This window comes from Vitis vinifera, chromosome 10, assembly GCF_030704535.1.
Source record: "Vitis vinifera cultivar Pinot Noir 40024 chromosome 10, ASM3070453v1".
In the NCBI taxonomy this organism is placed as follows: domain Eukaryota; kingdom Viridiplantae; phylum Streptophyta; class Magnoliopsida; order Vitales; family Vitaceae; genus Vitis; species Vitis vinifera.
In genome coordinates, this window is record NC_081814.1 from 19,226,899 (window position 1) to 19,253,761 (window position 26,863).

The window sequence follows — 26,863 nt, forward strand, 5'->3', positions numbered from 1 at the left end:
GAGTTTACATATCTTCCTCATAAGTGTTAGAAAAGAAAATGGTATCATCTGCGAATTGCAGATGGGACACCCTTGTTCTATTCCTACCTACCTTGAAACCCTCCAACAAACCTCTTTCCTCTACTCTCAACAACATCTTACTCAATACATCTGCGATGATAGTAAACAAAAAATGGGATAGAGGATCACCTTGTCTTAATCCTCTAGTTGCCTTGACCCACCCTTTAGCGTTTCCATTCACTAGAATTGCATAAGAGACCATAGACAAACAACCTCTCATCCAGGTCCTCTATCTAGTTTTAAACCACTTCTTCTCCAACATGTGATAAAAAAAATCCCAACTCATATGGTCGTAAGCCTTTTCAAAGTCTATTTTGAAGACAACTCCTTCCCCCCTGATCATCTTTTCTCATCCACTATCTCATTGGTTATAAGAACTGCGTCCAAAATTTGTCTCCCTTGAACAAAAGCACCTTGTGTAGAATGGATAGTTTCATGTAGTACCCCTCTTAAACGCCTAGATAGAACTTTGACTATTATCTTATAGAGACAAGTGATCAAGCTAATAGGTCTAAAGTCTGAGATTTTCTTTGTTAGGCTTTTTTTAGGCAAAAGAACAATAAATGAGGCATTAGTGCTTTGATTGATAATCCCATTTCTGTGAAACTCTGCGAGCACCCTCACTAAATCTTCCTTGATCACATCCCATCAATCTTGAAATACTGCATTGGTAAATCCATCAGGCCCCGGTGCCTTATCCCTATCTAACTGAAAAATGGCTTTAGAAATCTCTTCTTCAGTAAAAGGGTAATCCAACCTTGAAGCATTCTTTTCTGAGATAGGAGACCAATCTAAGCCTTGTACTCTCCAAGACTCTCCAGGAGGACTCAAGTAGAGCTTTTCAAAATAAAGTAAAATCTCCTCTGTGATGCTTTCAGAATTATTCAACACTAAACCTCTTTCATTCTCTAAAAACTTGACGAAATTCCTATTTCGTCTGCCATTAGCCACTTTGTGAAAAACTTTGAATTGCAATCCCCTTCTTTAACCCATTTCACCCTAGCTTTTTGTCTCCAATAAATTTCTTCCCTCAAAATTAATTCCTCTAGCTCCCTTCTTCTTAAAGCTCTTTAAGCTGAAAGTTCAAAAGTGAGAACTCCTTCTTGCTCAACGGCATCAATGTTAGTTATTTCATTCAGGATGCTTTTTTTCCTTTCATTTAGCTCTCCAAAAGAATCCTTATTCCAACCTTTCAATTTGGCCTTAACAAATTGTAACTTCCTCATGAACTTGTGACGTTCTCCACCAACTACTGAAGCACTCTTTGAAACTAAGATGTTGCAGCCACATATTCTCAAACCTAAAAGGTGTTAGGCCCCACTTGAAAGGATTGGTATGCAAAACTATCAACCAATGATCCAATGTCTATCTAGGAAGAACTTCTTGAAGGCTTCGAGGGAAGAAATTCTCCCACTCATTTGAGTAAAGAAACCGATCCAATCTCTTACATAAAGGTGACTCTTGCATATTTGACCAAGTGAATGGGAAGTTCCGTAAAAGGGGGTCAAGTAATTCACTGTCTCTTATAAAACCATCAAAGTCCCTCATGCTAGAAGTTAAACTAGAGCCTCCCAATTTTTCTGAACTTCTCCTTATATCATTAAAATCACCGCCCACACACCATAAAGGAACGGAAGGGCCAAAAATGTCTAAAAGCTCCACCCAAAAATCCTTCCTAAGTAAATGACTGTTTGGGCCATAAATTGTGGACAGCCATAGCAGTCTGCAACCATCCAACACAAACTTGACTAAGACAGAAAATGAGCCTATTACCACCTCCTCATTGCACGGTTTTTTAGAGTCCCAAATAATCAAAATCCCACTTGAAGCCCCACTCGCCGGAAGAGCAACCCACTCCTTATTTCTAACCGTCCAGACACTACCAACAAACCTTCTGTCACACACCTCCCTTTTTGTTTCTTGAATCATCACAACATCCGGATTCTCTAGCCTAAAAAATTCTTAAAACCACCCTTCGTTTTTTCCTAGATCCTAAACCCCTGGTATTCCAGCTAATGATTTTCATGGATAAACCTCGCTAACCCTAAACCTCCATACCAATTCCAACAAGTCTCAAATACTTGTGGAGAATCTGTTCTTTCGCCTAGAATACACCTTAATATCTAGAGAACTTAAGACCTAACGGACTTTAGCCATTTTCCTAGGGGAAAGGCCTTCTATTTGGAACTCGCCCAATCGGGAGAACTCAGCTTCACCCTGGCTAACTATAACCAGGTTGGAGGCCTCATTAGGTGTGCTGGGCAAAGTCTTAAGGGGGTTAATACCCTCGGCCATTTGGTTCAAATAAGCTATTTGGGACTCCACAACATCTAGGTTAGGATTGCGAATAGACACTTGACAAAAAGCACCATCGTTGTTTTTTGGAAAAAAAATTTGGAAATAACTCGAGTTTTCATAGGATAGTGAGAATAAATGACTGAACTGGGAAGAACGGGAACAGAAGGACTCAGAGATGGAAGAGGCAAGCCAAAGGGAGGGGGAAAAGTAGACAAAGATGACTGAGAATGTGAAGACGAAGATACCTCCAAGTTTTCTGCTACCAACATTCCATAAGTCCCCACAAAGTTGAGCCCTTTTTCTCTGATTACTGGAATAGAAGGAAAAATTGTGACTGATGAGCCACGATGATCAAAACCCACGTGGCCCTTATAGCTTGCTCTGTCTTCAACGTTGGGGGATTTGCTCAAAACTGCGTCTCCTCTTAACGACGAAGCCCTTTTCCCCAAACACCTCTTTCGGAACCCTGATGATCGACAACAAGTGAGTGGACACACACTGAACCCTCGTTCCATATGTGTTCCCGCTCCAAAAGCAACTACCTTTGGAGGATTTTCACAATCCAACGAAGGCTTCTAATGCGTTAGAGGCTCGCTTCGGCTTCGAAACCCTTGTTGGCAGCCAGAACTTGGAGGAAAAAGAGTAGTCTACAACTCCTTTGAACCAAAATTCACCGCAGAGCCCCTCAGCTGAGCATCAGGGACCTCTGAGACTAACATCCCATTTCCCTTTGCAGAGGAGTCTTCTCTTCGTAAAGAGCCCTTCTAAAAAATGGGCTTTTTTCCTCTCGTTTCTTGGCCCAACTTCGAAAGCGGGCCATTTAATTTAACGCCCCTCTCCCAGCCCAAGTTTTCTTCTACCAGTGGACTGGGATTAAGAGGAGGTTGGGCCCTTCTCTCTTGCTTTGAATTAGAGGCCCAATGTCCTTCCTCATCAATTGAGTAGGCCTTGTTCCCTTCAGCCCTAACTTCGTCATCCTGCTTTGACCCAGTAGGCCCTAAACTTTGATTGTTTGAATTCAAAATGAACGACGAGGAGGGTTGGAACCAGCTGTTCCCCACTTCCGATCTTCTCTTGCCATGTGTCCCCATAGGAATTGCTTCAGTCTTTTTCCTTTCTCCTCCCTTCATCATTCTGCTAGTTGCCCTAACAAAAGAAATTCCTTTAGCCGTTGATCTAGCTCCCTTAACCCGTCTTCCACCACCTGTCCACGAGTGAGGCTTAAAATCCTCCCGAGTCAACTCACTCATTTCTCTACCTCGCCTAACATCTTCAACTCCGACCACTGCAATTGAAATTGTGAACACCCATCCCCATCTAACACCTCGATCAAAGTTGGGAGAACTGTTCGTTCCTTCATTAAAATTCTCACCCTCGCCTTGCAAAGATCAAACAATTTCAACGTTCACCAATCGATTTTTGTCACCGTCCCCCACTACTCCACAATTTTCTTCAAATGTTCCTTAGACTATAAATGAAAGGGCAATCCCCGTAATTCAATCCATCCTCCTCTGAACTTCCCCACGACTTCTGAATTTTTCCTTGGCAACCACTTTCTCAACTGGACTGTATACTCCCCCCCTTAATCTTGAGAAACCTTAAATCCTGGAGAGAGAGAGCTTCCTCTATCATTTCTACAAAAAATAAACATTTTCTACCTGAGAAGGGGCCGATAGTCACCACACCTTTTTGCCTTAATCTTTTTGCCAGAGCATGGCCAACCTCAACCCAGTTGACAAAATCTATTGGACATTCGCACACCACAGCTCTCGCGCCACCTCCTAACTGGAACAAGGCCTCCTCTCCTCAGTCCTTCTTCTCTGACTACATTCGCGAAGGACCGGTACAAAGGACCCATATGTTTGTGGATAAAACTTTCCTCCTTGCACTGCCTTCCCTTTTCATCTATATTCGAGGAGGGGACCACTAGCATGGAAGACAACGCGCTTTTTAGTTGCTCCCAACCTCTGCCCTTCTCGCCCTCAGGAATTACCAAGAAAGTTGACTTTCTGTTGGAGGCGAACTTTGAAAGCCTTATAAACCTTCCATGGTTGTTGAAGCAGACCTCCATTAAATGGACACTGGATTTTCCCCTGTATTTCCTGTAGAAACCCATGCAACTCTTCAGTTCGATGGCCTTCGTCAAATGTTCGATCAACCACCCAACCTCTTTCTTCTCAAAACCTAAGGTGAAAACATAGCCTCTATTGTGCTCTGTAAGCGAGCACCATTTTCCATCGGACTCGCTTTCAAGCCTAACCAAGAAGATCTTCCTCTCCACAGAGACCTTCAACGTCCTTACCATTCTCTTAGATGAAAAAATGCAAGGTGATGAAATAAAAAGGGTGTATCAAGTTGAAAGTAGTATAGGAGAGAATAAAGAAATCTAGTTGTGGCATTGTAGACTAGGGCGCCCTAGTTCCCTTTATCTAAAACTGTTGTTTCCTAATCTATTCAAGAATAAAGATATTTCTCAATTTACATGTGAGAATTGTCAGTATGCCAAACACCATAGGGCTTCTTTTCCCATTAAAATTTATGAAAAATCTTGCCTTTTCATGTTAATTCAGAGTGATATTTAGGGATCCTCTCATGTTAAAACTAATATTGAAGTTCGTTGGTTTATAACATTCATTGATGATCACACTATGGTGTAATGGGTGTATTTGTTGAAAGAAAATTCTAAAGTTGCTAGTGTGTTTAAACAATTTCACAAGATGATCTTAAATCAATTTGAAACCAACATTAAAATCCTTCGCACAGATAATGGGAGAGAGTATACTCAAATATTCTAGGAGAGTATCTACAAAAAGAAAGAATCATTCATCATTCATCATGTATTGACACTCCACAATAAAATGGAGTGTCAGAGAAAAAAAAAATCATCACCTTCTTGAAGTTGCTCATGCCATGATGTTCTAAATGAATTTCCAAAGGTGTTTTGACAGCATCTTATTTGCTCAATAGAATGCTAACCCCTGTCCTAAAATATAAAACTCTCATAAATAGCCTAAAACAATGTTTCCCTACCTCTCATAATTTGTTTTCATCCCTAACTCTTAAGGTTTTTGGTTCAACAACTTTTGTCTATATCCATGGCCACAATAATAGCAAGTTTGATCCTAGGACACAAAAATGCATTTTCCTTGGATATTACCCAACTCAAAACGACTATATCACCCACAATCATGAAAGTATTTTACGTCTATGGATGTATCTTTCTTTGAGAACTAGCCTTACAACACCCAAAATTCTCTTTAAGGGGAGATTAGAAGAGAAGAGAATTTTTGGGAAGTACCCTAAGGAAAGGAGTCAGGGAGAGAGATAGGAGAAATTGGAGGAATTCTTGAAAACATTTCAATTGAAGAAAAAACGGAAGGACGAGAGCCAAAAATTGAAAAAAAACAAGGAAGAGAGCCAAAACAAAAAATTGAGAAGAAATGGATTACATATTCCAAGAGAAGGGGAATAAATCCATCACCTCCTGTAGAGAGTCAATCTTCAACTCTGTAAAAGAGCCAAACACTCAGGTAAATCCAACTCCTAAACCCTTGTTTAATGATCTTGATTTACCTATTGCTCTTAGAAAATCTAGTCGATCCTATACACAACATCCTTTGCTCAATTTGCTTCCTATGGTGCTCTAAATGACTCATTTAGATCATTTATCACTAATTTATCTCGTGTTAGTATTCCTCGTGATGTTCATGAAGCATTGTAGGTTCTAGAATGGCAAGAAACAGTTAATGAAGAGATGAAAGTTGTCTTTAAAAATCATACTTGGGAAGTTATTGACCATTTAACAGGAAAGAAACCAGTGGGGTGCAAGTGGGTGTTCACAGTCAAGTTCAAAGCAGATGAAAGCATAGAAAGACATAAAGAAAGACTAATGGCTAAAGGTTATACCCGGACATTTGGTATTGATTACCAGGAGACCTTTGCCCCAGTAGCAAAGATGAATATAGTGAGAGTCTTACAATATATTGTAGCGAAGTTGAACTCGACTCTACAACAACTTGATGTAAAAAATGCCTTCTTACATGGTGATTTGGAAGAAGAGGTGTTCATGGAGTTGCCACCAGGTTTTGAAGATCAATTGGGTAGATGAAAAATGTGTAGGTTGAAGAAATCTTTGTATGGCTTAAAGCAGTCACCAAGGGCTTGGTTCAAAAAATTCATTCAATTGGTGAAGAGCGTGGGATATACCAGGGGCAGACCGACCACATGATGTTTTACAAACATTCTTGTAATGGTAAAATAACTATTTTGATAGTTTATGTTGATGACATTATCCTCACAGGAAGTGATGAGGGAGAGATGTTGAGATTGAAGAAAGCTTTGGCACAATCATTTGAAATCAAAGACCTGGGAAACTTGCGATATTTCTTGGATATTGAGGTAGCTTGATCAAGAAAGGGAATTGTCTTGTCTCAAAGGAAGTATGTTCTAGATCTTCTTGAAGAGACAAGCATGTTAGGATGTAAACCTATTGACACCCTAATAGATGTAAACATCAAGATGAGTACTCATACATGTCGTAAGAAGGTTGATAAATAAGGTTATTAAAGACTCGTGGGGAAGTTAATTTACCTCTTGGACACTTGTCCAGACATTGCCTTTGCTATCAGTTTAGTAAGCCAATTTATGCACAATCCCAAATAAGATTATCTACAAGTAGTATTTAGAATCCTAAGGTATCTCAAAGGCTCTCCTAGAAGAGGACTGTTATTCTCTAAACAAGACAAGAGGTTAGATGTGGAAGCTTTTACTGATGCTGATTGGGTAAGTTGTGTAGATGATAAAAGGTCTACCTTAGGTTATTGTACATTCCTAGGAGGGAATCTAATAACGTAGAGAAGTAAGAAGCAAACAGTTGTTGCAAGGTCTAGCATAGAAGCTAAATTTAGAGCATTGGCTCTTGGAATTTGTGAGCTTATCTAGATAAAGTTATTGATGAGTGAATTGAGAATACCCCTAATGATACCAATGAAGCTCTACTGTGACAATAAGGCTGCCATTAGTATTGCATATAACCAAGTTCAACATGATGGAACCAAGTACATGGAGATTGATCGACACTTCATCAAAGAGAAGATAGAAGTTGGGCTTATAAACTTGTCTCATGTTTCTTCAAGTAATTAGGTGGCAGATATATTAACAAAAGGGCTTACTGGACATCAATTCAAGGAGTTTACAAGCAAGTTGGGACTGGAAGATATCTACCATCCTGCTTGAGGGGGAGTGTAGAGAATTAGTCAAGAATCATTTTTCCTAAATTAGAGTTTTGGCTATAATTGTATATTAGCTGGCTAATCTAATTTCTATAATTTATTAGTCAAGATATTATAAGAAATTAGTTGTAATAGTTGTAGAGATACGTTAATCTTCATAGCCTAGCTGGTGGTAGTATTCATTTCCTTTTTTATTCTTAGCAACATCATGTATATATTCAGCCCTATATACCAATTTTATAATCAATGAAAAATCTAGAAATCTTTTCCTTAGAAAACCACAGTTACATTATATCATTGCTTTTAAAGGCTCTGTCTTAAAAATCAAAACATTGCTTGAACTCTTAGATGGGGAAGTCCTTGGAACTTTATGAAACATCTAACACTAGTTTAGATTGGAATTGGAAACCTAAATGTACAACATAAATGAGTTATGTTTCCCTTTAGTTTCATCATGTGCAAGTGTTCTATTTGGTTTCATATTTTTGTTTTACCATTTGGGCAAAACATATTTACATTTGATATTCTTAATTTGTCACTTTTTAAGCTCATTCTGGCTTTGAAATGATCTTGTATTATGTCCTAAGCTTCCCTAAATTCAAAATTCATATCCTCTCTAAGTTAGTAATTTCTTTATTTGTTTCCTTGAAAATTTTCCGCACTTTTGCTTATTGAAACTTAAGTGAAAAACAAAACTTACAGCCATGATCACATTTGAAGTTCTTGATGTGTTGCAAACACTTCTTGTATTCATTTCACACTAGCAGTTTTTTTTTCTTTTAATGCATTTGGTTATTGATGTTGTTATTATATAATGTTGAATCCATATAAAACGTAAGCAATCACTTTGTCTGCAACATGGTTCTTTATCATGTCCCCTAATATAGAGCAATGTTGGTTTTCTTAAACCCACAATTGATTTATGTTATGAATAAACATAAATTTCTGTTTCTTAAGGATATTTTCAAACTTGTCCTTTGAAAAGGTATTCTTGATTCATAGAACTACCTAGAGGGGGAGTGCATAGGTAATCCACAAGTTCATCCCAAGTTTAAAATCCTTTCTTATATCACAATTTTACTCAATTTGATTTAGTTAGTTTATCCCTTTGATAAGCCTTATACATATTCATTGATAATCCAAATAAATTAATAATAATCAATTAATCACACAACAACACTTAATATATGTGGAAAATCATGTACAAAGATTATCCCTTTAACCCTTACAAATGTAAAAACTATGGATCACACAACAATTTTTTTTTTTTTGCTTGATCGCTTTCGGTTTCTTTCAAGTGTCCATTATTTGCCTTTTACGATTAATTGCAACTAAAATTTATAAAAATTGATAAATTTTTCTTAATTTTAAAAGACTTTTTGGATTTAGAAGTATGGGGTGCTTAAGTGTGAGCTATCAAATGTTGGAGTGTCCAACCTAGTTTTCATCTTTATGCGTGGGTCTACATGCTCTATTGCTTCCGGTTTCTTTCAAGCGTCCATTATTTTCCTTTGACACTCAATTACGACTAAAATATGAATTTTATAGGTCATTATCTTGTCCTAAATTCAAACTTAAAATTACTTACCAGAGCTTCAATTGTTGAGTATTCAACTTGAATATGTCACATTTCAATGGTAGGGAAGCAGTTTCCAATCAGTGATCCTTGCAGCAAAATTGCCAATGTAAACTAATACATTAACATCCTTGATTCTTGAACTTTTTCTATTGTAACTTTAGAAAACTCATTTTGAATTTTTGTATTCAAATTGTATGCTTCTTCCATGTTTTTTCATATCTCATGTTTGTTTGAAACCCTTTTCCCCCTTTCAGATGCTTCTGTAAAGCAGGCTGAATGGGATGATGATTCAAAGGTCCGGGAAAAACTGCATCGTGATATTGAGGCACATTCATCATCTGTTCGGGGAAAAAAGTTGTCAGAAATTGCAGTCAATTATGAGGTGCATTGCTTGACTAATGGGATAATTCATCAGTGTTCTTTTTGCTCAAGGCATTTTTCAAAAGAAGCATCTACACCCAGTTAGCCTGTCACACCATATTGAGATCTTTGTGTCTTGCAGAAAAAACTTACACAGGCTCTGACTGAACCTGTGGAATCCCTACTTGAATTTGGTGGGAAAGACACCTGGCCTTCAATAAGAGAACTTCTGAGACGTGAAACTGAAACTGCCATATCAGGGTTTTCAACTGCTGTTGCTGGTTTTGAGTTGGATGAAGAAACGTTTAACAAAATGATGCAAAATTTAAAAGAGTATGCAAGAATTGTGGTGGAGAAGAAAGCAAGAGAAGAAGCTGGGAAAGTTCTGATCCTTATGAAGGATAGGTAGCAATTTTTTCTGTGAAATTTATTATTTCTTCTTGTTGTAATTTTTATCATTCCTTTTTCTATTGGACTGTCACATGGAATTGAATCTGGAATCTTTCCATGCCCTCATTTTTTTTTTTTTTTTTTTTTTGGAAAATTTTCAGGTTCTCAACAGTCTTCAATCATGATCATGATTCAATGCCAAGGGTTTGGACAGGGAAGGAAAATATTAGAATAATCACAAAGGATGCTTACTCTGCAGTAATTTTCAAAGATCTTTTGTGAATGAATTTGAACTTGCCTGCCTGTTTTTATACCAGTAATATCTGAATGCTTTTTATATTCTTCTTTTGCAGTCTCTGAAACTTTTATCTGTTATGGCTGCAATACGCTTGAATGAGAAACCAGATAAGATCGAAAATGTACTTTTTTCCTCTCTGATGGATGGGACAGTTAGTGTCCCTTTGTCCCAAGATAAGAAAATGGGCGCTTCCCCAGATCCTCTTGCTTCAAGCACATGGGAAGAGGTAGTGGATTTTGTTGACTGATGTTTGCTTTGTATTCTATACTTTCTTCAGAATGATCACTCAAGGAACATTATCTACTAGGTTCCTCCAAACAAAACACTGATTACACCAGTGCAGTGCAAGTCTTTGTGGAGACAGTTCAAAGCAGAGACTGAGTATATTGTCACTCAAGCTATTTCTGCACAGGTACATTATTATACATTTTGTCTCTCCCAACTATTATGTTATATTTTTCTTTAATAAACCTAATGTGTTTGCATTTATAACCGACATCCTCACTGGTTTTGACATTAATTGATTTTTTTCCTTTTTCTTGATGGAAAACTTTTGATTTTTTAATAACTGAATTTTTTTCATATAGATTGTAAGAATATGTGACCGTGAGTTCAAACCATAAGTTCTTCACATGTTTTTAACCATTTCATAGCTTGAAGTTTATTTAAGACCTGTTTATTTTTCTTATGTAAATTTTGTCTTTGATGGACATAATCTTAAGATGCGAACTCCAAAGCACAAGTCATGTGGTTGTATAGGTTGATCTCTTAATTGTGTCACTATCACATAGTTGTAAATTTTCCTTCTTTTTTTTCCCCCTAATAAGAAGCTATATTTTTGTTACATTAGATAACGGAAAATTTATAAAAGGAAACAAGATATGTGAATTTTAGAGAAAAGTGAACATTTGTGTGTTCTTTTTTTAATCCTCTAGAGGGAGAGAGAAATAAAGAGGTCCCTATATTAGATAGCCTTGGCTTCCCACTTTTAAGGAAACAAATGACCAAAATTAAAGAGGAATGAGATCCTTAAAAAGGACGACAAGAAAAGAGACTCTTCTCTTGGTTAACTAATTGCAGTTCTTTGTTGTACCAAAATACCTAAGCCTAATTACATGGCAATTTGGACCAAGAAAAAACAAAGAAAGAGTTATTATGACTTTTGCAATATTTCAAGTATCATCCTCATGGATTGGTCTATGGAAATTACCAAAACTAGGTCAAATGATTGTTCCAACTAAATGCTAAAATGAAAATAATGTATGAATTTATTTTTTGAAATGAGATTAACTTGAAAAAACTAATTAACGAAGCAAATATTGATTTTTAATTCAAATGATCCAAGTAAGGGGAATCCACAATCCTAACTTAGGGAACAGAAGTTAGAGAGAACAAGGTGCCAAAAAATGAGGAAAATTCCCCCTAAATTTCTTGCACTCTGATTCTTGAAAACTTATATCAGATTTATAGTAGATGATAGTAACAAATCTTCCACCTAACCCTTTATTTTAGTGATAAATATGAAAAATAAATCCTAACTAATATAGGAAATTCAAAAACTCAACTAGAGATATTAGATAACAAATTATCCTTATCTCTTAATTTAAACTAGCTAACAAACACGAAAACCTAGCTTAGGACTTCTAGAATCATGTGATCCTCCCTAAAATTAGGACTTACAATCTGAATCTTATCCGAATTTCCACTCTCCCTCAAGCTGGTGCATGAGTGTCAATCATTTTCATCTTGTTGATCAAAGCTTCAAAACTAACTCTTAGAAGAGCATTTGTTAAGGTATTTCTCGTCTAAAGACAAGTTGGTGTATAAATCGTCTTAATGGCTCCTGTTTCGATTTTTTCTTTGATGAAATGACAATTAATTTCCACATGTTTGGTTCTATCATGATGAAATGGAGTCTTTGCAATACTAATCACTGCTTGATTATCACAAAACATTTTCATTTGAGTTTCAATTTAAAATTTTATCTCATCAAGAAATCTTTTTAGCCACATTCCTTTGCATATACTATGAACCATAGCCCTGAATGCTTCCTCAGCACTGCTTCTAACAATGACTAACTATTTCTTGTTGCACCAAGTAACTAAATTTCCCCAAATGTAAGTGCAATAACCGGATGTGGATATTTGATCAATTATGAAACCTACCTAATTAGCATCTTAATAAAATTCAATAACTTTATTTGTTCCTTTTCGAAAGTTAAATCCTTTGCCTTGGGTCATTTTTAGATACCTGAGAATTTGATATACTGCTTCAAGATGTTCTTTAGTTGGATTGTTCATGAACTGACTCACAATACTTACCAAGAAACCAATATTTGGTCTCGTATGAAATAAATATACAAGTTTTTCAACAAGTCTTTAATATCTTCCCTTATCAACTGGAGAGCTTCCTTATCTCACACCTACTTTACACAAAGAGTCCATGGGAGTGTTAGCTAGTTTACTTCCTAACATTCCAATCTCTTTAAGTAAGTCCATAGTGTACTTACATTGAGAAACAAAGATACCTTTTTGTGATCTGGCCACTTCCATTCCAAGAAAATATCTAGGTAATCCTAGGTCCTTAATCTCAAATTCCTTGGCGTGATTCTATTTTAACTTAATCATCTCCTTATAATTCCTGGTCAGGATAATGTCATTTACATACACAGCGAGAATAGTAACTTTCCCATCATGTGAGTCCTTCGTGAACATAGTGTGATCTAACTATCCTTGAGAGTATCCATGCTTTTTAACTACTCTTGTGAATCTTTCAAACTAGACTCGTGGTGCCTGTTTGAGACCATATAGAGACTTTCTCAACCTACAGACTTTTGTGTTGACATTGCTTCTTGTTTCAAATCCTAAGGGAATCTCCACATAACCCTCATCCTCCAAATCCCCATTGAACAAAGCATTTTTGACATCTAACTGGTGAAAAGACTAATCTCAATTAGCTACCAAAAATAGTAGCACGTATTATATTTAGTTTTGCCACTGGAGCAAAAGTCTCCTAGTAGTCAATTTCATATGTTCGAGTAAATCCTTTAGTAACTAGTCTTACTTTGTAGTGATCTACACTTCCATCAACCTTGTATTTGAAATTGAAAATCCACTTGCATCCCACAGGTTGTTTTGCTTCAAGTATCTTTGAGAGTTCACATGTTTCATTCTTTTTAAGGGCACGAATTTCATCTCCAATGGTTACTCTCCATTCAAGTGTTTCTAGAAGCTTATTGGATATTTTTTAGAATTTATGTACTAGAAAGATTAGTGGTAAAAGCACGATACATTAGAGATAATTTTTCATGAGATATGAAATTGGAAATTGGATGTCAAGTACATGTCCTAACACCTTTTCTCAATGCAATGGGAATATCAAGATTATCACTAGGATTCTAATCATGTATTAAGTTACTTGGAACAAAATTAAGATTGTCTTACATGGCTCAAAGTATCGGCCAAGTCCGATATGACTCGACCGAGTCGTATTCAACTCGATTCTTTTTGCTCCAAGTTCGATACTCATTATGAAAAAACACAACCAAGAATCAGTTAAACTCGGTGGACCTGATAAAGATTCTGAGTTAAATCGGCTAAGTAGTCTGAGTTACCAAAATAATCTTGAGTTCAACTCAAAAATTAAATTTTTTTGCTTCCAAATCACGGCAAATGAACACAATACAACAACAACAAAAAAATGAGAAATCTTTGAAAATTCAATGATTCTCTTCAAAAGGAAAATTTTTTCAGAACCTATGATTAAAGACTTGTAATGAAAAAGATGACCTCGATAAAAGCTTTGAGAAGTTTTTTAATCCAACCCGTGGTTGTCTTCGAGGTGTATAAGAAGAGGAGGTTGAGGGTATTTCATCACTAACCTCACGGCATATGGACTGCAAGGCCTTTGTGTCAATGGTGTCACTGTGTTGACTGGTGAGAAATATCAAATCCCTCATCCTCCATAGACAACAATTTTAGGTGCTACTCTCTCATCTCCCCTCTATTTCGTTGTGTGTTGTAGAGGAAGCCCTCTCTTTTGCCAAACCAAGGTGTTCTCTCTCTCTCTGTGCATGGTGTGGTTTGAGAATTGGGGATTTGAAGAGAAGGGTTATTTTAAAATGCTAATAAGGTGATATACATTGAATGGTACTACTATGTTTTAATTGCTAATGTAAATGTGTGGTATAAATCGTAACTTTTCATTTTTTTTTATTCAAGTTTAGTAATTATTTTCAATTTTAATACTAAAAATTCTATGAATAATTTTAATTTTTATAATATTTTATTTTATTAATTTTTTAACTTATTTAATTAACATATATATATATATATATATATATGTTATTTATCTTATTTTGTGTATCGTCTAATACTGAGTCGAGACGTAAAGACCAATCTCTAGATGCTCTGAGTCAATGACCATGATTGCAACTTTGAACCATGTTGTCTTAGCTTGGATGAGACTCATAGCTCTGCTTCGAAAGTGTTAAAGGCTCTTTCTCCTTTTGAGTTTCCTGTCTCCTTGAATACACATGTAACTCTTTGTGATTCGCAAGCTATGTGGGAGGATGAGGATTAGAATTTGTATTTAAGTAGGTATGATAGGACGAGAATCAGACTCTACATTTTGAGTGAGCACGGGTTAGATTTTTTTGTTGAAGAAAAGGTGGTTTGTTTGGTGGGACATCTTCGAGTGACCAATACTAATACTCTTGAGTGGTGGCTAAATTTTCCCCCTAAATATGAGTTTTGGGGGTAGAATGGTGTGTTTTCGAAGAATATGACATCCATGGAGTTGTAGAATTTTTAGGTAGTGGGAGAGTAGCATTTATAACCTTTTTGGTTTGAAGAATAGCTAAGAAAGGTGCACATGATGGTCTTTAGGTCAAGTTTGTTACAATACTATTGGTGAATATGAACAAAGGCAAAATATCCAAAAAAATTTAAGGGTAAGGAAGAGATGATTCGAGGTTGAGGATAGGTTTGTATGAAGATTTGTGAAGGAGTTTGAAAGTTAAGAACTCTATATGGCATTCTATTGATGAGATAGGAAATAGTGAAAACTACTTCTCCCCAAAAATGTTTAGAAACATATGTAGTGAACATAAGAGATTTGGCCACTTCAAGAAGATGTCAATTTTTTCATTCTACAATCTAGTTTTGTTTAGGTGTGTTCACATAGGAACTTTGATGGATTATGCCATTATTTGATAGATAATCTTCCAAAATTGATTGGAAATATTCTTTAGCATTAATGGTTCTAAGGACTTGGATTTTAGTTTGGAATTGGATTTGGGTTATGGAATGGAGCTTTTTGAATATTGTATTAATTTCTAATTTTTCTTTCATGGGGAATGTCCAAGTGATTCTAGTGTGATCATCAACAAATGATACAAACCATCGAGCTTCTAAAACATTATTTACTATGGTGGGCCCCTAAATATCATTGTGAATTACCAAGAAAGGATGTGATGATTTGTATAGTTGAGATGAATAAGTGTTTCAAACATGCTTTAAAAATTGATAAATCTCACATTGGAAAATTGAAGGATTTTTATTATGAAATAATGAGGAAAACGATTTTGTTAGGTACAAGAAATTAAGATGACCTAAGTTGTAGTACCATAACATGATTGTACTACAATAGTTTTTAATTAATTAATTATGAAAAAAATACAAGGAAATAAATAAATAGGCTAAGTCTACAGCTTAATCATGTAACTAAACTTCCAAGAATCTAGGAACTAACAAGCACAACTCTAGGACCTAACTATCAGAACACCTAGATATCGAAAACTAATCCGTAATCAGCTCGAATTTATTGGAAACAAATAACAGAAAAATATTAAAACAAACTCCTAATAATTCAACACTCACCCTCAAGTTGATGTATATATATCATGCCTAACTTGCTAATAAGAGTTTTGAACCTAGGCTTAAATAGACTTTTGGTTAAGACATCATCTATCAATTGTTATGTGGTAATGGGAAACATACAAATAACTTTATTTTGAAGCTTTTCTGTGATAAAATGCCTATCAATTTCAACATGCTTTGTTTGTACAACCATGCTGAATAGGATTGCTTACAATGTTGATTACTGCCTTGTTATTACAAAAAAGCTTCATAAAAGGTTTTAAACTCAACTTCAGTCCTTTAAGAATTTTCTTCAACCATGAAATCTCACCTACTCCTTTAGCCATAACCCTAAACCACACCTCCTGTGGTACTTCGAGCTACAACCTTTTGTTTCTTGCTCCTCCATGTAACAAGATTGGCCCAAAGGAAAGTACAATCACATGATGTGGATCTTTTGTCTGTAACTAAACCCACTTGGTCGGCATCTGTGAAAACCTTCATATTTCTCTAGTTACATTTTTTTAACAGAAGTCCTCTTCCTGATGTACTATTCAACTATTTTAGAATTTGGTACACAGCTTCAAGGTGTTCTTCATATGGTAAATGCATAAATTGATACCTTCCTACTTCAACTGGCACTCCCTCGATTCGATCTCTAAGTTTGTGATTTTGCTCCATTGGAGTATCACTCAATTCACACCCACTCATTCTTATTTCTTCAAGTACATCTAAAACATACTTTCTTTGTGAAATAAAGATCCCATTTTTAGATCTAGCAACTTCCATTCCTAAGAAATACTGTAAAAATTCAAAATCTTTAATCTCAAACTCAACTACAAGGCTCCTCTTTAGTCTAGCTATCCCAACTTCATCACTTTCGATAAGAATGATGTCATCCATGTCGATGATCAAAATAGCTATCTTACCAACTCTAAAATGTTTTATGAACAAGGTATGATTTGCTTCTCCTTGACTGTAGCCTTGATTCTGAACAGACCATGCCCTAGGAGACTACTTCAACTAATATAAAGACCTCTTTAATCTACACACTTTGGCTCCAAAGTTGTCCTCAAATCCTTGTGGAGCATCCATAGAGACCTTTTCTTCTAATTCACCATTAAGAAATGCATTCTTAACATCTAATTGATATAGAGGTCATTCCAAGTTTACAACCATAGAAAGTAAGACATGGACTGTATTTAATTTTGCAACTAGAACAAAGGTCTTCTGATAATCAATCTCATAAGTTTGTGTAAAGCCTTTTACCACCGACTTAGCTTTATAACATTCTAAAGGACCCATCTATTTTGAACTTCACAGTGAACTCCCATTTACAACCCATCGATGCCTTTTCTCCAGGCAAATTTACCTTTTCCTCGGGCAAATTTACCTTTTCCATGTGATATTTTTCTCTAGAGTCTTCATCTCCTTGAAGACAGCCCCCTTCATTTAGGAACATTTAGAGTTTCCTATATATTCTTAGGTACATCCACACTAGATGGTTCTGAGGTAAAACTAGATAAACAAGGTGACAAATTTTTTGAGGACACATGATTGGAAATTGGATGCTTGGTGCATGTTCTAATGGCTTTTTCTAAAAGTAATGGGGATATTGATAGAAAAATCAACTTTTGGTTAGGAAGAAGTGTGCCATGAATCAAGAGAAGTACATGGACTTGAAGTTTCTATAGCATTCAAATTGGACTCTTGGCCTTGTAAAATTATAATATCATCTTTCCCTCGAGTCTAGTTTTTCCTTGAGTAGACAACTTCATATCCTCATTTTTTTCTAGTTCCTAAATCATTTTTTGTTCTAGTGTCAACTCCACTTATGGGCATTGAAGTAGACTACCTTACTTCAAAATGTGAAGTATCTAAGTCCATTAAAACATTTAGATTCATTAAAACATCCGAATTTATCAATTCTAATTTTTATCAAAAACCATCTTAAATTTCTCTAGTTGAGGATCTGTATTTACTTATTATTCTATTCTCCGGAGAAAAATATATCCTCAAAGAACAGACTGCAGTCTTAAAAAAACCAAGTGCCCAACTAAATAAGGGAAATACCAGTAATGTTAAAGACATACCATGCTATTGATAAGTTGTTCTTTTACCATGTTTACATTCAGAGAATTTATCAGCTTTCAGTACCGTCAGCTCCAGCTTCCATATTTTCTAAAGCAAATTGCTATTCTTGTTGCTACTAGGCTCCAGTGATTTGATTATCAATATGGAACCAAATTTATAACCAAAATTTTACAACGTATTGTTCCTGTTCTTAAGATTGCACCCTTGTTACTATTCAACTTCTGTTTTTGTTCTCTCTTCCCCATTTTCATCTCCCAACCTGGGAAATATTCACTTATTAACCTTTTCACTTGGTGTCTGATCATTTGATTGGCACTTCAATATATGATTTTGTTTCTTCAGGAGGCTCACAAGCAAAGTAGCAACTGGTTACCTCCTCCATGGGCAATTGTTGCAATGGTTGTCCTTGGCTTCAATGAGTTTATGCTCCTTCTAAAGTAAGTTAAGCACATCAAGAGTATAAATATCATTATTTTCATGAGTCTCATGTTATTAGTAACTTGGAAGTTCTTATTTCACTGTTCTTATTTTTTTCCTTACCTCCAATTTAACTATTTTGCTCTTCTGAACAGGAATCCCCTCTATCTCATGGTCTTTTTTATTATATTTTTACTCTCGAAAGCCTTATGGGTACAAATGGACCTCACAGGAGAATTTCATAATGGCAATGTGAGTAGAAAATAGCAAGTGAATTCCTTTAACAATTATCTTATTTAAAAAATTGAGAACTCTTTGTGTGTTATGATGTTGAGTATGCATTTTCGAAACTAGAATGAAAACCTTTGTTCTCTGGTGCTGATCACATGATTATATCACATGATTAATCTTATACTATCGTACAATTGGCATTCTATCTCAAACTAGATGTATACTTTGAGGTAGTCCTTTAACATTTGACTTCAATAGGATAAGTGCTCCTTTAGTTTGACTTCTTGTTTTTTGTTTTTTAAAATAAAAAATAATAGTACCTTTCTTTACAAAATATATTAATTGTTATATAAAAACTCAAGCTCACTTTATTTTCTTAAAAATTACTTTTAAAATTTGAGATGATAAAATTTTTTTAATACTTCAATCTTTTTAAACAATTTTTAAAATTTATTATCGTTTTAATGTAAGTTTCAAAAAGATCTTATATTTTATATAGGAGATTCTATTATTTCTACTTGGTAAATTGTTGAATGAATTTTCTCATATATCCCAAGGGTATATATACAGGGTATAAAAGGGTGTTTTAGGATAGCCAACTATACAAAATAATCAACAACTATACAGAATAAATCACAACTAATCGACAACTATACAAACGATTGTACACAACTATACCTTCATTTGTACACAGTTGTACCGAAAACTGACTCTCCCCCTCAAGTTGGTGCATAGATATCTTGCAAATGCCCAACTTGGATAATGATGCATAAATGGACCACTAGTAACAACATGAGTCATCATATTCACCAACTGATCTGCACTCTTGATGTAAGGAACCTTTATCATGCCAATATCTAGGTTATCTTTGATGTAATTTTTGTCAAGTTCAATATGTTTAGATCGATCGTGTTGTACCGGATCATTTGTAATTTCAATAGTTGTCATGTTATCACAAAAGAGCATCATAGGTTTCTTGGGATCAAACCTAAGCTCGCTTAAGAGTTTTTTTTTTTTTTTTTATCAAAAACAAAATATATGTATTAAATGAGAAAAAAAAACATGAGAATGATGAGAAATCCTCACCATGAAGTACAAGCCTGATCAAAAGAACTAAGTGAACCTCCACTAACCAAGGAAGGCTATACAAAAGGTATAGAAGTTTGTTTGATAAAAAAGAACTAAGTAAACTTCCACTGACCAAGAAAGGCTATACAAAAGAAACAAAAAGCCTATAAAAATGAAACAATCCTGACCCTATAGACCCAACCCTAGGGTGTATATAACGGAAGCCAATTAAGCTAGATTACACTCAGAGGATAGGGCTTAAAAATGTCTGTACAACAAGCCAAAAAAGAAACAAAAAAATGAAGTTGATCCCACATCATCTCCAGCATCATCCAAATGTCTTTGAAAATCCTAGCATTCCTCTCTCTCCACACAATCCACAATAGAGAGAAACACAATGCTCCAAAGAGTCTTGCCTATAATAGAATTCCCAAAACACTTGAAAAAAAATCATCATCATATCACAAATACTGCTTGGCTAAACCCACTTCATCCTAGCCTATGAAAAAATCCTATGCCACAATCCCAAAGTAATTGGACAATGCAATAAGAGATGATCAATCGTCTTTCTGCTCCTCCTATAAAGGATGCACCAATCAGGGCTAAGAGCTTTAAAAGGTCTTCTCAACTGTAGCATGTCATTAGTATTTACCTTCTTATATGCTACTAACCAAGCAAAAGCCTTGACCTTAGAGGGGACTTTTGATTTCCACAAAAAATTAGCAGGGTAGAAAGGAACAGAACTTGAGACGATGGATAAGGTTGAAAAAATCGATTTAATTGAGAAAATCCCTTAGGAGGACGATATCTAAGCTTTCGCATCTAGAACTGAAGGAATCAAGTGAACAAGGGAAAGTAAGGACTTTAGTATTTCAAGATCCACAATCTTCTCATCAGTTAGATTATGTCTGAAGACTAGATCCCAAGACAAAGAAGTGTTGCTACCCAAAATAGTTGAAATAGGATGAGTTTAAGTAGTGGTGATTCTGTAAAGTCTTGGAAATTGTAAACAAAAAGGTTGGTCCCTCCACCAAAGATCTTCCCAAAAATGAGTTTTAGTCCCATCACCTACCACAAAATGAGTGTGTGTGGAAAAGACTTGAAGAATATGAGCAATGGCCTTCTAGGGGCAACGATGTGATCATCTGACTATATTGTTAGCATCACATCCATTAGGATGTGTCCCATAGATACTCAAGATAACCTGATGCCAAAGGGCAGAACCTTCCTTAGGGTACCTCCAAAGCCACTTCCCTAGTAAAGCCCGATTCCTCAAAGAGATTTTCCCAAACTTTAACCCCCTAGACTCCTAAGGCTTACAAAACATGTCCTAACTGACCAAATGATCTCTCTTACCCTCCCCAGAACCTGACCATAAAAAATCTCTTTTGAATTTCTCAATCCTCAAAGCTATTGAAGCTAGAACCTTGAAAAGAGAAAGAAAATAGCTTAGGATGTGCGATAAACAAGACTATATTAGGGTGATTCTACCTTCTAAGGACAAAAAGGTTTTTTTCCATCCATCCAACCTCCTAAAGACTCTATCTAGTACTGGATCCTAAAATGAGAGCGAATTTGGGTCCCCCCCGCCCTCCCTAAAGGGAGACCCAAATACATTAAAGGTCAATCAAATACTATACACTCAAGCAGAGAAGCCAACCTTGCGGTGTGGCCTTGACTAATGTTTATTCCTAAGATAATGCTCTTATTTAGATTAATCCTTAGCCCTGATAACCGCCCAAACACCAACAAAATTAGCTTGAGAGAGTACGACTCTTCAAAGGATGCTCTAGAAAAAAAGATGGTGTCGTCCACAAATTGTAAATGAGACACTCTGGTCCTATTTTTGCCCACTAGAAACCCCTTAAATAAACCTCTTTCCTCTGCTCTCATGATCTATTTGCTTAAAACATCAGCCACCAAGGTCAAGAGAAAAGGGAAAAGGGGATCTTCTTGCCTTAGTCCTTTGTATGCCTTAACCCACCCCTTAGCGTTTTCATTTACTAAGATTGCAAACATCGATGAAGATATGCATCCCCTCATCCAGGGCCTCCATCTTGAACTAAACCCTTAAGAGAATTTTTAGCCAAGTAAGTTTCATAGTTGCATGATGGAGCGCATGTTATTTAGCTTCTATACTAGACAATGAAACCACATTTTGATTCTTACTCCAAGTCATCAAATTTCCTCCTACAAATAACACATACCCTAAAGTAGACTTTCTATCCAATCTAGATCTGATAAAGTCAGATTCTATGTAACCCTCAATATCTAGATGTCCATGTTTGGAGAACATAATACATTTGCTTGGAAAGGACTTCAAATAGGCCAAGATATGATTTATTGCATTCATATGTCGGTCACTCATATTATGCATGAATTGACGTGCAACACCAACTACATATGACAAGTCAGGTGTAGTGTGGGTCAAATAGATTAATTTCCTCACTAATCTCTGATATCTTTCTTTGTTTATTGGAATCTGACTAGGGTAGATGGACAAGCCATGATTTATCTCAATGGGAGTATCTATAGGTTCACAAGCAAAGTTACCAATTTTAATCAAAATATCTAATGTATACTTTCGTTATGAGAGGAAAAGTCCTTACTTAGATCAAGACACCTTAGTACCCAATAAGTATTTTAGAGGACCCAGGTCCTTCATTTCAAGTTCCTTGGCCAGATAGCTTTGAAGCTTCTTTATTTTTGTAAAGTTACTACCTGTAACAATCATGTCATCAACATAAACAAAAGCAAAGTAATATCATCACCATCTCTTTTATAGAACATAGTGTGATCTGCCATCACTTTTTTGAAACCATACTCCTTCATCGAGTAACTCAACCTACCAAACGATTCCCTTAGCGATTGTTTCAATCCATACAAAGCCTTTTTTAGTTTGCATACTTTGTCTCCTTTTGGTGTAAACCCCAGAGGAGGGTCCATGTACACCTCCTCTAACAAATCACCATGGAGAAAGACATTCTTTACATCAAACTATCTTAATTGTCAGTCTAGATTAACCACAAGAGAAAGAATGACTCTAACAGTGTTCATCTTGGCCACAAGAGCAAAAGTCTCTTGGTAATCAATTTCATAAGTCTGGGTGTATCCCTTGGCAACCAGTCTACTTTGTACTTGTCAATTGTCTCATTTGACTTGTACTTTATTGAAAACACCCACTTACATCCCACTATCTTCTTTCCTCAAGGGAGCTTGACTATCTCCTTAGTAGAGTTTTTCCAAAGGGCCTTTATTTCTTCTACCATAGCAAATTTCCACTTAGAATCTTTAAGGGCTTCCTAAAAATGACCAAGAATAGACACATAGGACAACTAAAGAGCAAAAGCAAGGTAAGTCTTAGATAGACGATGATGAGAGACAAAATCCAAAATGGGATAAACAACATTAGAGGATGGTTTTGAGAAAACCAACCTATCAAGTTCTTTACGATCACGAAGAGGATATCTCTTACCTTGATCACCATCAACTTGTGGATTCAAGGTAGTAGTGTCTAAAGTTAAAGGTGAAGAAACATGTACCTTAGGATTAGTCTCGGAAGACTCATCCAATTGCATGGTAGTATCATTAAGAGGAGTATTGGAGCTTGGAGGGGGTATGACAATAGCTTATTTGTTCTTCCTTGTATGAACTTGTTGGAATAATCTAACTAGTCTTTCATCCCTTTTTTCCTCATATTCAAACTCAGGTGCCTCCCCCTTATCCAAGTCAGTTGAATCCTCCCCTTGACCTGAAATCCATACCCTCTTCTCTTCTAACCATAACTTTTCCTCTTTCTTTCCTACTACTAAGGTCCCCTTAAAGAGGAACCAGAGACACATTCGTGTAAGAATAAGACTCCCTTTCGCATAATTGAACATTCATGCAGACATAGTATTTGCCTATGGGAGGATGAAAGCATTTAAAGCGAGGTTAGTGGCAAAAGAATTTTTTCAGACCTATGAAGTTGACTATTAGGAGACGTTTGCACTAGTAGCAAAGCTAAACACTGTTCAAGTACTCCTATCCTTGGTAGAAAATTTGGCTTGGAAACTCCAACAACTTGATGTCAAAAACACATTCCTGAATGGTGAGTTGGAGGAGGAAGTCTATATGGAACTACCACCAGGATTTGATGAGGCTAGAATTCATGAAAAGGTCTACAAGCTCAAAAAATCTCTTTATAGTCTTAAACAATCCCCATGGGCTTGGTTTAGTAGATTCATGAAGCTTATTCGTCAACAAGGGTACCAACTCAATCCAATCTCACTTTATTCGCATAAAGGGGATAAGACTACAATTATCATAGTCTATGTCAATGATATAATTTTGACTAGTGATGATATTGTAGAGACGGAAAGGCTTAGAAATATTTTTGTAGCAGAATTTGAGATTAAAGATCTAGGCCCATTGAGATATTTTCTTAGTATGGAAGTAGCAAGAAATAAAAGTGGTATTTCAATTTCACAAAGGAAATACGTCCTAGACCTCTTGGAGGAGACATGGATGCTAGAATGTAAGCCTATAGATACACCCATAAATCCTAATTTGAAACTAAGAGAACAATCTGAAAGTACACTAGTTAATAAAAGTTGATACCAATGTCTAGTAGGAAAGCTTATCTATCTTTCCCATACTAGACCTAATATTGCCTTTCCAATTAGTGTCATGAGCTAGTATACGTGTTCTCCTAATGAAGAACACATGGAAATCGTTTGTCAGATTTTGAGATATCTTAAAGGGACTCCAAGATGAGGCTTATTCTTCATGAAAAGTGAAGAGAGGAGTGTCCAGGCTTTTACAAATGTAGATTGGGTAGGATCACTGAAAGACAAGAGGTCAACAACTAGATATTACCTTTGTGTGGGGCAATTTAGTGATGTGGAGGAGCAAAAAACAAACAATGATGGCTAGAAGCAGTGCTAAGGTAGAACTTAGAGCTTTAGCACATGGGATTTGCAAGTTACTCTAGTTGAAGATATTGTTGGATGAATTGAAATTTATGATAATTGAAATTTATGAGAATGAACTTATGAAGGTTTATTATGACAATAAGGCTATCATCGCCATTTCTTATAACCCTGTTCGTCACAATAGAACAAAACATGTAGAGGTGTACCGCCACTTTATCAAGGAAAAGATCGAAAGATGGGTGCATTTGTGTTGTCAATATGCCTTCATCACAACAAGTTGTAGATTTGTTCACTAAGGGATCATTCAAGCCAATATTTGAGAAGTTAGTTGACAAGTTAGGTCCATTCAATGTGTTTAGTCTAGCTTGAGAAGGAGTATAGAGAATCCCGGATAATTCTTATTCTTTGAATAAGGATAAAATCCAATATTTGGTTTGTTTTCTAAATATGAGAGATTGTGATACTTATTGCTAGTTGTAATATTACATCTGGTTTGAATATGCTAAAATACAGTTGGTGTGAATCTCCTAAAATAAAGAGTTGTGGTCACAAAAGCTAGCCTATAAATCTCCTTGTATTGAAGAAATAAAATAAATAACAAAAGCAATCTCCAGTTTGTGACCTGCCCTTTTTTCTGTAGTGTTTTTTCTTTTATTTATTGTTTCCTACCCAATTTTAGCATTTAATGTATTTCCAAGTTCTACTTATTACTAAAGGTCATAAATTATATTATAAATACATTGTTTTCTTCAACAAAATAATTTTAGTATATGTAAATACATTGTTTCCTTTTATTATTTTATGGAGTTTTTCCAATATTTCTGAGTTTTCATCAATTTTCTTTCTACAAATATTTTTTGTCAAAATTTTCATTGATATTTCTCAATATTTTTGTAAAATCCAATTGTCGTTATTTCTGTAAAAACCAATATTTTTATCCTTAGCTAATTAATATCTCATTTTCTCTCTCCTTGGTGATTACGTTTGTGAACTATCCCCCATTTCCTATATTCTCAATAGAGATGTTAATTTTTTTAAGAACAAAACAGTAAGATCCATATTGTTAATTTGCTAATATCTTATTCTTTTTTTTTTTCCTATTTCTCCTTGCCCTCTTTTATGAACTTACTTCATTCTCCCATATTCTGGAAAAGTTATTGAAGCTTATATAGGTCAAAATAATATATTAACCATATAAAGGAGTAACTCGTTTTAGGTCTCTCTCTTACATCAAATTAACCAAAAATTCATTTAGTTCCCTATTCTAGGTAGCTTGGGGTTCTCTAACTTAGGGAGTAGGATGGTTTCCAATCTAGGCAGCACCATAACCTCAAGACCTATAAAAAAGGCCCACACTTAAGCACAGTGTGAATTCTCTAATGCTTAAGTTATTAAGCAATTGGAGAAGCATTAGAGGAAAGAAATAGGAAGAGGAGAGGAGAATCCTCTATACCTTGCATTGCAATCCATTCCTCGCAAGGTTAGCAATGCAATGCCCTCAATCTCCTCTTCTTATAACACCTCAAAGACCATCACAGGTTGAACTAAAAAACTTTTCAAAGACTTCACCGAGGTCATCTTCTTCATCATAGGTCTTCAATCATGGGTTGTGAAAAAATTTTCCTTTTGATGAGAATCATTGATTTTTTTTAAAGATTTCTTAGTTTTGATTATTATATCATACTCTTTTGCTATGATTTGGAAGAAAAGAACTGAATTTGAGTTGAACTCAACAATTTTTCAACAACTCAGACGATTCACCCGAGACAACTCAAAATCTTGATCAAGTCCATCGAATTTAACCGATTCAAGATCAGGTCTTTATTTAAGATGGTATCAGATATTGTACTCAACACATAAAGGGCCAAGTCGTACCAAGTTCGATTGATACTTTGAAGGGAGAATTGTGTTTTGGGCCCAGCTAGACCCAAAAATTAACATTTGGTCCATATAACTTCCATTATTGATGGAAATGATATAAAATGTTAAAAGACCAACATATCCTTCAAATTTCTATATATTACCTTTTAAGGATATAAAATAGTGATGGATTAAAATACCCAATG

At 35.6% G+C, this 26,863-nt stretch overlaps 1 protein-coding gene across 3 annotated transcripts in view; it reads left to right on the top strand.

Moving 5' to 3' along the window:
- The window catches only part of LOC100241105 (protein ROOT HAIR DEFECTIVE 3 homolog 2), a 99,577-nt gene that overhangs the window by 69,337 nt on the left and 3,377 nt on the right, over positions 1-26,863 (top strand). For 2 of the 3 annotated variants that reach the window (XM_059740382.1, XM_059740383.1), the window contains exons 16-22: positions 9,423-9,550; positions 9,671-9,933; positions 10,080-10,176; positions 10,272-10,442; positions 10,524-10,628; positions 18,511-18,605; positions 18,741-18,837. In XM_059740382.1, coding sequence (XP_059596365.1) covers positions 9,423-9,550; positions 9,671-9,933; positions 10,080-10,176; positions 10,272-10,442; positions 10,524-10,628; positions 18,511-18,605; positions 18,741-18,837 — 956 coding nt within the window. The remainder of the gene's footprint in view (positions 1-9,422; positions 9,551-9,670; positions 9,934-10,079; positions 10,177-10,271; positions 10,443-10,523; positions 10,629-18,510; positions 18,606-18,740; positions 18,838-26,863) is intronic. The other variant, XM_059740384.1, reaches the window with a different exon arrangement.